Below are 12,723 nucleotides of genomic sequence, written 5' to 3' on the forward strand. Positions count from 1 at the left end.
ACCTGTTAGCATGCTAATTTTAGTATACTTTTTTTTTTACAGACGTGACGAATGATTCCTGCTATCAAGCAAACATCAATATGCTAGCTTTTAATTGAGCTAATTTTGTAGATATACACCGCAACGTGACGAATGATACCTGTTAGCATGCTAATGTTAACATGCTATCTTTTTTTTCGCTAATTTTGCAGGTATGCACCTCAGGGTCAAATATATTGTTACTTGGCAAAAATGACACCTGTTAGTATGCTATCTTTTTTTTAGACGTGACGAATGATTCCTGTTATCATGCAAACATCAATATGCTAGCTTTTATTTTAGCATATTCTGCTATCTTTTTTAGATGTGATGAATGATACCTGTTAACATGCTAGGCTTTTTGCAAATTTTTCAGGCGTACACCTCAGTGTCAAATATGTTGTTACCTTGCAAAAATGACACCTGTTAGCATGCTAATGTTTGTATGCTATCTTTTTTTAGACGTAACAAATTAGTCCTACTATCATGCAAACATGAATATGCTAGCTCTTTTTTTTTAAGCTAATTTTGTAGGTATACACCGCAACGTGACGAATGATACCTGTCAGCATGCTAATGTTAGCATGCTAGCTTTTTTTCGCTAATTTTGCAGGCATACACCTCAGCGTCAAATATGTTGTTACTTGGCAAAAATGACACCTGTTAGCATGCTAATTTTAGTATACTTTTTTTTTACAGACGTGACGAATGATTCCTGCTATCAAGCAAACATCAATATGCTAGCTTTTAATTGAGCTAATTTTGTAGATATACACCGCAACGTGACGAATGATACCTGTTAGCATGCTAATGTTAACATGCTATCTTTTTTTCGCTAATTTTGCAGGTATGCACCTCAGGGTCAAATATATTGTTACTTGGCAAAAATGACACCTGTTAGCATGCTCATGTTAGTATGCTATCTTTTTTTTAGACGTGACGAATGATTCCTGTTATCATGCAAACATCAATATGCTAGCTTTTATTTCAGCATATTCTGCTATCTTTTTTAGATGTGATGAATGATACCTGTTAACATGCTAGGCTTTTTGCAAATTTTTCAGGCGTACACCTCAGTGTCAAATATGTTGTTACCTTGCAAAAATGACACCTGTTAGCATGCTAATGTTTGTATGCTATCTTTTTTTAGACGTAACAAATTAGTCCTACTATCATGCAAACATGAATATGCTAGCTCTTTTTTTTTTAGCTAATTTTGTAGGTATACACCGCAACGTGACGAATGATACCTGTCAGCATGCTAATGTTAGCATGCTAACTTTTTTCCGCTAATTTTGCAGGCATACACCTCAGCGTCAAATATGTTGTTACTTGGCAAAAATGACACCTGTTAGCATGCTAATTTTAGTATACTTTTTTTTTTACAGACGTGACGAATGATTCCTGCTATCAAGCAAACATCAATAAGCTAGCTTTTAATTGAGCTAATTTTGTAGATATACACCGCAACGTGACGAATGATACCTGTTAGCATGCTAATGTTGACATGCTATCTTTTTTTTCGCAAATTTTGCAGGTATGCACCTCAGGGTCAAATATATTGTTACTTGGCAAAAATGACACCTGTTAGTATGCTATCTTTTTTTTAGACGTGACGAATGATTCCTGTTATCATGCAAACATCAATATGCTAGCTTTTATTTTAGCACATTCTGCTATCTTTTTTAGATGTGATGAATGATACCTGTTAACATGCTAGGCTTTTTGCAAATTTTTCAGGCGTACACCTCAGTGTCAAATATGTTGTTACCTTGCAAAAATGACACCTGTTAGCATGCTAATGTTTGTATGCTATCTTTTTTAGACGTGAGGAATGATTCCTGTTATCATGCAAACATCGATATGCTAGCTTTTGTTTTAGCACAATTTGCTATCCTTTTTAGATGTGATGAATGATACCTGTTAACATGCTAGGTTTTTTACAAATTTTTCAGGCATACACCTCAGCGTCAAATATGTTGTTACTTGGCAAAAATGACACCTGTTGGCATGCTAATTTTAGCATGCTATCTTTTTTTAGATGTGACAAATTAGTCCTGCTATCATGCAAACATCAATAAGCTAGCTTTTTTTTTTTAGCTAAATTTGCTATCTTTTTTAGACGTGACGAATGATACCGGTTAACATGCTAGGTTTTTTGCAAATTTTTCAGGCATACACCTCAGCGTCAAATATATTGTTACTTGGCAAAAAAGACACCTGTTAGTATGCTATTTTTTTAGCCAGTTTTATAGGTATACACCTCAATGTGACAAATTCCTGCTATTATGCTAATATCATTATCCTAGGTTTTGATTTAGTTATTTGTGTAGGTATACACCTCAACTTGACGAATGACCCCTGTTAGCATGCTAATGTTAGAAAGCTATCTTTTTTTAGACGTGACGAATGATTCCTGTTATCATGCAAACATCAATATGCTAGCTTTTATTTTCGCAAATTTTGTAGGTATGCACCAATGTTACAAATGATACCTGTTAACATGCTAGTTCTTTTTGAATTTTTTTCAGGCATACACTTCATTGTCAAATATATGTCAAAAATGATACCTGTTAGCATGCTAATGTTAGTATGCTATCTTTTTTAGCCAGTTTCATAGGTATACACCTCAACTGCTATTATGCTAATATCAATATCTTAGGTTTTGTGTGAGTTATTTTTTTGTAAGTATACACCTCAACGTGACTAATGACACCTGTTAGAATGCTAATGTTAACATACTAGCTTTTTTTTTTACAAATTTCTAAAGTTAGCACCTCAGTATCAAATGTATTGTTACTTGACACCTATTGGCATGCTAATGTTAGTTTTCTTTTTTTAGCCTGTGTTATAGGTATAAACCTCAATGTGAGGAATGATTCCTGCTATCATGCAAACATCAATATGCTAGCTTTTATTGTAGCTAATTTTGTAGGTATGCACCAATGGGACGAATAATACCTGTCAGCATGCTAGCTTTTTTGCAATTTTTTCAGGCATGTATCTCAGCGTCAAATATATTGTTACTTTGCAAAAATGACACCTGTTAGCATGCTATCTTTTTTAGCCAGTTTTATAGGTGTACACCTCAACGTGACGAATGATTCCTGCTATTATGCAAACATCATTTTACCAAGAGGATTGTTTGTAATGTGGTGGATTGATAAGAAGCTTAAACAACAAACAAAGTGGTTTTAGTAAAAAAAAAATGTATTTACCCATAATCAAAAAGTACAGTTTGGATTGAATTGCCCATGCAGACAGACATCGTCCTCCAGAAGATCCAGAATCAAACAAAATCATGCAAAGCATATCAAAAGTTGGTCCACTTGCTTTATATATGTTTCCCTCATGTGTCAAGGTCCCGTTGCTTTGCAACTGCTTGCTCCGCAACAACCTTGGATCCCTTAGTCATAAAAAACAACCAAAACATTTTGTAGAATGGTTAGAGCGACCGCAAGTTCAACTTTCACCTACATATGCTCTTCCAGTGATTCAGAGGCTTTTAAATAGACTTTCTTTTTGGACTAAAACAGACACAAAATATGGTATAAAGGTCAAAAATTCCACTACAGTAATATGTACATTTTCAGGATTTGCTTGTTCTACTGTTGGCAGAAGTAAGACAAATAAAACAATTCTGATGTCATCTTAATTTTTTTAAATTATCATGCCATGATTGGAACAGGTACATGACCCATAAATGAATGTGTTGTGGCAGTTGTGTATGTCACCAATGCGACGGATTGAGTTAACACTTTGTTGCTTTTCCAAACACGTCTTTAATGGTGCTTAAAGTGCTTAAAGCTTATTAACTTTGTAAATATACTGAGACAAAGTCTAGATCGGGGGTCACCAACGCGGTTTCTGCGGGCACAAGGTCGCTTGTAAGGACCAGATGAGTTGCCCGCTGGCCTGTTCTAAAAATAGCTCAAATAGCAGCACTTACCAGTGAGCTGCCTCTAGTTTTTAAATGTTATTTATTTACTAGCAAGCTGGTCTCGCTTTGCTCGACGTTTTTAATTCTAAGAGAGACAAAACTCAAATTGAATTTTTAAATCCAAGAAAATATTTTAAAGACTTGGTTTTCAATTGTTTAAGTAAATTTATTTATTTTTTATTTTGCTTCTCATAACTTTCAGAAAGACAATTTTAGAGAAAAAATACAACCTATGGTGCCTTCACAGATGTGTAAGTTACCCATGCCTTGGGCACTAATGCACCCCCATACCATCACACATGCTGGCTTTTAAACTTTGCGTCGATAACAGTCTGGATGGTTCGCTTCCCCTTTGGTCCGGATGACACGATGTGGACTCGTCAGACCACAGAACACTTTTCCACTTTGCATCAGTCCACCTTAGATGATCTCGGGCCCAGACAAGCCGTCGGCGTTTCTGGATGTTGTTGATAAATGGCTTTCGCTTTGCATAGTAGAGCTTTAACTTGCACTTACAGATGTAGCGACAAACTGTATTTAGTGACAGTGGTTTTTTTGAAGTGTTCCTGAGCCCATGTGGTGATATCCTTTAGAGATTGATGTCGGTTTTTGATACAGTGCCATCTGAGGGATCGGAGGTCAGGGTCATTCAATGTTGGTTTCCGACCATGCCGCTTATTGGGAGTGACTTCTCCAGATTCTCTGAACCTTTTGATGATATCATGGACCATAGATGTTGAAATCCCTAAATTTCTTACAATTGCACTTTGAGAAATGTTGTTCTTAAACTGTTTGACTATTTGCTCACGCAGTTGTGGACAAAGGGGTGTACCTCGCCCATTCTTTTCTTAGGAATGACTAAGCATTTTTGGGAAGCTGTTTGTATACCCAATCATGGCACCCACCTGTTCCCAATAAGCCCGCACACCTGTGGGATGTTCCATATAAGTGTTTGATGAGCATTCCTCAACTTTATCGGTATTTATTTCCACCTTTCCCAACTTATTCGCCACCGGTTCCTGGCATCAAATTCTAAAGTTAATGATTATTTGGAAAAATAAAATGTTTTATAAGTTTGAACATCAAATATGTTGTCTTTGTAGTGCATTCAACTGAATATGGGTTGAAAAGGATTTGAAAATCATTGTATTCCGTTTATATTTACATCTAACACAATTTCCCAACTCATATGGAAACGGGGTTTGTGGTACCTGGTCTATTTTTTAACGAAACAAAAGTCTTGGTTTTGTTGTGAAAATACTAAAGAGAGCGCACAGATGAGGTGTCAAGCACTTCCTGTAGGTTTGCGTGTGCGCCACATCTCACCCTCGCCTCCTCTCTGCTGGTTTCCTGTCTGTCTGAGCAGCTTCCTGCCGACCTCAATAAGATGCACCTGACAGAGCACGCCCACCAGCAGGTGATGCACGTGCCGCCCAGCCAGTCGGGATGCAGCATCGCCAGCGACTCGGGGAGCAGCAGCCTGTCGGACATCTACCAGGTAAGCGCGCCCTTACCTTACCTTAGTTCAATCAATCAATCAATGTTTATTTATATAGCCCCAAATCACAAATGTCTCAAAGGACCGCACAAATCATTACGACTACAACATCCTCGGAAGAACCCACAAAAGGGCAAGGAAAACTCACACCCAGTGGGCAGAGAGAATTCACATTCAGTGGGACGCCAGCGACAATGCTGACTATGAGAAACCTTGGAGAGGACCTCAGATGTGGGCAACCCCCCCCCCCCCCCCCCCTCTAGGGGACCGAAAGCAATGGATGTCGAGCGGGTCTAACATGATACTGTGAAAGTTCAATCCATAGTGGCTCCAAGACAGCAGTGAGAGTCCCGTCCACAGGAAACCATCTCAAGCGGATCAGCAGCGTAGAGATGTCCCCAACCGATACAGGCGAGCGGTCCATCCTGGGTCCCGACGAGCGGTCCATCCTGGGTCTCGACTCTGGACAGTCAGTACTTCATCCATGGTCATCGGACCGGACCCCCTCCACAAGGGAGGGGGGGACATAGGAGAAAGAAAAGAAGCGGCAGATCAACTGGTCTTAAAAGGAGGTCTATTTAAAGGCTAGAGTATACAGATGAGTTTTAAGATGAGGATAGAAAGTCATGTTTTCGTGCTTCGAACGTCAATGTTAAACGTTAATGATCTCGCTTGCTACTTCCTGCGGCGGAGCAAAGGTCGCACGCGGGAAATAAACCTGACCTTTTCTTCCTGAGTCGCTTAGACGCCATGCTGCAGCTTCCTCTACGCAGCGTCACTTCCCCAACCACGGCAGCACTCGTGTAGCCTCCCACTTTGAACACGTGACCCCCACACCTTGTCCGAGTCCCCCCAAACATGTCCCGAATATTCGTGATACATGTGTGCTGCAAATATCTTTGGTCTAATAACTATTATTGCTTTTATGTTATTAATGGATTATGATTAATAACTACCTGTCACGGTACAGGGGAAGAAGACGGCACAGAATGCAGGACGTCTTGTTAGCTCTATTTACATATATATATATATATATGTATATGTATATATATATGTATATAAAAAGAGCCATATTGGACCAAAAATACAAAAACAAATCCGTCTGGAGCCGCAAAAAATTTAAAGCCATATTACATACAGATAGTGTGTCATGAGATATAAATTGAATTAGTTGATGACTTAAAGGAAACCAAATGAGCTCAAATATAGCTACAAAAAATATATGTACATATAGCATGTTAGCATCGATTAGCTTGCAGTCGTGCAGTGACCAAATATGCCGGATTAGCACTCCACACAAGGCAATAATGTCAACAAAACTCACCTTCGTGCTTTCATGCACAGCGTTAAAAGTTTGGTGGACAAAATGAGACGGAAAAAGAATTGGCATAAAACACGTCTTAGAAAGTCGGAGAAAGTTGTACATGTAAACAAACTAGGGTGAGTTCAACGACCGCCAAAAATAGTAGGACAAAACGGCGCTCGCCAAATACTTGAATCAGTGAGGCATGTTTAATATAAACAGTGTGCTGTATATCAATTAGGGGAGGTTCGTGTCATGTTTGTCCTCCTACAAAAACTATAATAAAACAAAAAATATATTTTTCTATTTTTTTCCATTTTTCATACATTTTTTAAAAAGCTCCAGGGAGCCACTAGGGCGGCGCTAAAGAGCCGCATATGGCTCTAGAGACGCGGGTTGCCGACCCACGATATAAATAAATATATATATATATATATATATATATATATATATATATATATATATATATATATATATATATATATATATATAAATGCCATATATATATATATATATATATATATATATATATATATATATATATATATATATATATATATATATATATATATATATATATATGTGTGTATGTATGTATATATGTATGTATGTATATACATATATATATGTATGTATGTATGTACATATATATATGTATGTATGTATATATATATATATATACATATGTATATATATACATGTATGTATATATATATATATATATACATGTGTATATATATATATATATGTATATATATATGTATGTATATATATATATATATATATACATGTGTATATATATATATATATACATATATATATATATACATATATATATATATGTATTGCAGTGACTTGTCTAGGGTGTACACCGCCTTCCGCCCGATTGTAGCTGAGCTACGCACCAGCGCCCCCCACGGCCCCAAAAGGGAATAAGCGGTAGGAAATGGATGGATGGAGGCGCACCGGATTATAAGGCGCATTAAAGAGTTCATACCATGATTTTTTTTCCTAAATGTAAAACACTTCCTTGTGGTCTACTTAACATGTAATAGTGGTTCATTGGTCAAAATGTTCCATAGATCACCTTCGACAGCTTTTTCTCCCCGTCATCTTTGTTGTAGCGGTGTAGCGTGCAAGGACGGGAGTGGAAGAAGTGTCAAAAGATGGCGCTAACTGTTTTAATGACATTCAGACTTTACTTAAATCAGTAACGGAGCAGCTTCTCCTCATACGTGGCTCACTAGTGCAACAACAACGGCGGAAATGTGTCCCGTGAAAAAGCGTCCGACCAGAACTCTCTAATAACTAAAGTTCCTTAGGGTGAATAATGTGAACTCACTACACCTGTATGTTTTAGCACTTCCATAGCGAGTCTAGTGACTAGTGATTAGTGTTTTTTTTATTTTTCTGTATTCAGACAGTGTTAATGGTTCAAACTGTGTGTATGTAATGTTACTCTGGCCCGCCGTGTAATTTCATTTGGCCCTTGAGGCAATATCAATTTAGCATTAGAGCTGGCCCTCCGGTGTTATACAGCGTCGGTGCCGCTGTAACACCGCATTCACCGCTAATACTCATACTTGCCAACCCTGCTAATTTTCCCGGTAGACTCCTGAAGTTCAGTGCCCCTCCCGAAAATCTCCCGGGGCAACCATTCTCCCGAATTTCTACCGATTTCCACCTGGACAACTATATTGGGGGCGTGCATTTAAGGCACTGCCTTTAGCGTTCTCTACAAGCTGTCGTCACGTCCGCTTTTCCTCCATACTAACAGCCTGTCACGTAATATTTGTGGCTTTTACACACACGCACAGGTGAATGCAACCCATACTTGGTCAACAGCCATACAGGTCACACTGAGGGTGGCCGTATAAACAACTTTAACACTGTTACAAATAAGCGCCACACTGTGAACCCACACCAAACAAGAATGACAAACACATTTCAGGTGAACTTCCGCCCCGTAACACAACAGAATAAATACCCAGAACCCCTTGCAGCACTGACTCTTCCGGGAAACTTCCAGCAAACTGACCAATAATTAACGTTTTATTCATGAATTTTCTCTTGCTACTTCAAGGCTTGAATGTTTGGTTCATTCATTATTGTTATTTTATTTTCAAATGTCTTTCAAATGTGATATTTACCTCAGAAGATTGCAAATAGAAAAAAAGGCATAACATTTGTATTTAAATGTTATTTTAATTATTATTATTATTATTTGAAACTGGATTTTGCATGTCACTAAAGTTATATAAGCCTTGCTTGTTCAATATTTAATGCAAAACTTTTTTGGGTCCCTATTAAAAGGTTACTTTGTTCAACCTTGGCCCGCGGCTTTGTTCCGTTTAAAATTTTGGCCCACTCTGTATTTGAGTTTGACACCCCTGGCTTAATGACTACTTGGGCCTACTACGCTATTCTATTGAACGTTGTTCATAATGGTTGTACTTTGAGGGCAAAGTGTTTTTTGAGGTGGTACTCGGTGGAAAAAGTTTAAGAACACCTGTTTTCTAAAGTTTACTACATTCTCTAATATTTGTCCCTTTGGAGTACTCTGTACTCACATTTCTATTTATGCAATTTGACATCTTATTGTGTACCTAATCAAGTGGCCACTAATTACCGATTTGAAAACTCCATCTAACTCTTATTGCCAAAGCTCAACATAAAGTACAAATAGTGCAGCTTCCTGTTGTACCTTTCAAGCTTGACTTTTTCCCAGCAAAACTGTTCCGGAAACGTCTCTCCCGAGTCTTTTAATGGCTGCCAATCAATAAAAGCCTAAAAGCAACTTGTGCAGCTGATATAGCAGAATTAATGCAGTAAATATTTTGTCTAAAGTCGTTTTTTTTTTTTTTTTATAGCGCTATTAGAGTTTTTCTCAGATTGACAATAATATACCTGTGATGCTGGGGGCGCGGCTGGATAAAAATGCCTTTTAAAAAGAGTAGAAAAATTATAATTACTATTACCGTATTTCCTTGAATTGCCAAAGGGCATATAGTATGCGCCTGCCCTGAATTACTGCCGGGTCAAACTCGCTTCGCAAAATAATTAGCGCATGCTTAGTATTACCGCCTGGTCAAACTCGTGACGTCACGAGTGACACTTCCCCTGTCATCATTTTCAAAATGGAGGAGGCTGATTTCAATACCGGTAATTTGAAATCGCATAAAGGGAAGAAGATTAAGAGCTATTCAGTAGGATTTAAGGTCCAAGCTTACATCACACTCAAACTTTTACTGCATACCTTTGGTAAGTGCCGGAGTGAGAAGAGGTTTTAAAATAATTAGCGCATGCTTACTTTTACCACATGCCTTTGGTAAGCGCAGGAGTGAGAAGAGGTTTTAAATTAATTAGCGCCCCGGCGGCAATTCAAGGAAATACGGTAGTTGTTTTTGCTTGTCTGCGATTAGGTGGCGACTTGTCCAGGGTGTACACCGCCTTCCGCCTGGTTATTGCTGGTATAGGCACTAGCGCCCCCGGTGACCCCAAAAGGGAATAAGCGGTAGAAATGGATGGATGGATGTTTTTGCTTGTAATTAGCAAACATAATTGTCTTGTTTTTTTTTAAATAAGACATTATATTTAAGCTTTAAACATGTAAAAGTGACCTTGAAATTAGCAATTAAAACATATTATTAGCTATACTTACTAGTAGTGCTGTCTCAATACCAATAGTTTGGTACCGGTACCGGTATCAAAATGTATTTTGATACTTTTCGGTACTTTTCGAAACTTTTCTAAATAAAGAGGACCACAAAAAATTGCATATTTGGCTTTATTTTGACAAAAAAAAATCTTAAGGTACATTAAACATATGTTTATTATTGCAATTTAGTCCTTAAATAAAGTAGTGAACATACAAGACAACTTGTCTTTTACTAGTAAGTAAACAAAGAAAGTTTCCTAGTTGTGTCATTTACCATTCTTTTATTTCGTCAACATTGTGAGGGACAAACTGTAAAAATGGATTATTAATCTACTTGTTCATTTACTGTTAATATCTGGTATTTTCTCTTTTAACATGTTCTTTCTACACTTCTGTTAAAATGTAATAATCACTTATTCTTCCATTAGTTTTGGATGATAGCACAAATTTAGGTATCGATCTGATACCAAGTTACAGGGTCATACATTGGTCATACTCAAAGTCCTCATGTGTCCAGGGACATGTTTCCTGAGTTAATAAACATAAAATGAACTTGAAAAAAAAACGAAAAAAGATTTTCCTAAAAAAATATCAATGTAATCATACTAGTATCGACTAGATACGCTCCTGTAATTGGTATCATTACAGTGGATATTAGGTGGACATCCACCTATAGCGTTTGTTTACATTCAGTTACGGCGTCGTTAGCAGTGAAGGTACTTTTTAGAGGCGGTATGGTACCGAATGTGATTCATTAGTATCGCGATACTATACTAATATCGGTATAACCTTAGTTACGAGTATAGTGAAGTAATGTGTCTTATAACAAACTTGTGGTGCTCAAAAGTAGTATTTTTTCCTCTGAAGATTTATTGCCTAAGAACAAGTTCCTTTACAGGTATCTCACTGAAAAAATACTATTCAGTATGTAAAACGGCAGTAAAATGGCTAATCAAACAAAACATAAGCCTAGCTCTGACAGCTGAACATGTCATGATCCGTTGCCCGTTTTGATTCACTTGTTTAAGTTCTGTTTCAGAACCCCAGTTTTGTGTTTCTTGGTTGCCATGGGTGCTGATTACCTTCACCTGCCTCTAATGAGTGTTCGGGACACTCACCTGTTCCCGTGGCACTAATCAGAGAGCTATTTATGCCATCGTCTCGCCTCAATCGAGCTGGTGCTTTTGTTTTCTCTCATGCAATTTTTTTCGCTCCTGCGCTAAGTATTTTGGTCTAGCTCCCTTTTGGCGAAGCCATTCTTGTTTTCCGTGCCGTGGTCAACCTTGCTGCATTTTTTTGTGGTGATTTGTGGAATGAATCATTCTTCTTACCGGCAAGCTGTTTCCTGACGTTCCTCATGTCTTCGTGATCACGTTTTGTTAGTTTTGTTCTCTTGGTTTAAGACTCTTTTTAGTTCCTGTTTACGCTCCCTTGTTTGGTTACCATGACGACCAATGAGTTCACCTGATTCACTTGGACTCACACACCTGATTTGTTTGGACTCATGCACCCGTCAATAATCATGTCACTATTATTTGAGATTGTAGTTGCCAGGCAGTGGGGCTGGCGTCATTGTACTCTTATTTCATGTCATAGTTCATGCTGCCCTGCTCACGCCACCACAAGTAAGTCTTTGTTTGTTAAATGCCACAGTTCGAGTCTTTCGTTTTAATGTCCATATTTCTGCCTTTGTGCTATTTTTTTTGTTTTATTAGCCAAGTTTGTTCCCCGCCTTGTGCGCGCCTTTTGTTTGCACTTTTTTCGTGTCTTTACCTTTAAATTCCTTTAAATTCTGGGAAAACAAACCACATCACAGTCCCCGTTCTGACAACGTTCCTCCGCATCCTGGAAAGACGACCTCTGTTAACAAGACAGACTCCATCCATTTTCTACCGTTTGTCCCTTTTGGTGTGGCGGGGGGGGGGGGTGCTGGAGCCTATCTCAGCTGCATTCAGGCGGAAGGTGGAGTACACCCTGGACAAGTCGTCACTTTATCACAGGGCCAGGGAGAACATGCAAACTCCACACAGAAAGATCCCGAGCCCGGGATTGAACTCGGGACTTCCCAGGACCTTCGTATTGGGAGGCACGTTCACTAACCCCTGTACCACCGTGCTGCCCAAGTATAAACATCCATCCATTTTCTACCACTTATTCCCTTTGGGGTCGCGGGGGGCGCTAGTGCTTATCTCAGCCACAATCGGGCGGAAGGCGGGGTACACCCTGGACAAGTCGCCATCTCATCGCAGTGCCAAATATAAACAGTTTAAATAATATTGTAAAACTTACAAACGCCGCTTGAAGTT

The 12,723-nt window shown here is 38.3% G+C and overlaps 1 protein-coding gene across 7 annotated transcripts in view; it reads left to right on the plus strand.

The window, feature by feature from the left end:
- rapgef6 (Rap guanine nucleotide exchange factor (GEF) 6) overlaps positions 1–12,723 on the plus strand; it is a 341,924-nt gene that overhangs the window by 216,946 nt on the left and 112,255 nt on the right. For all 7 annotated transcript variants that reach the window (XM_061891505.1, XM_061891506.1, XM_061891508.1 and 4 more), the window contains one exon: positions 5,325–5,456. In XM_061891505.1, the coding sequence (XP_061747489.1) occupies positions 5,325–5,456 (132 nt within the window). The remainder of the gene's footprint in view (positions 1–5,324; positions 5,457–12,723) is intronic.

This window comes from Nerophis ophidion, linkage group LG28 (assembly GCF_033978795.1).
Source record: "Nerophis ophidion isolate RoL-2023_Sa linkage group LG28, RoL_Noph_v1.0, whole genome shotgun sequence".
Lineage (NCBI taxonomy): Eukaryota > Metazoa > Chordata > Actinopteri > Syngnathiformes > Syngnathidae > Nerophis > Nerophis ophidion.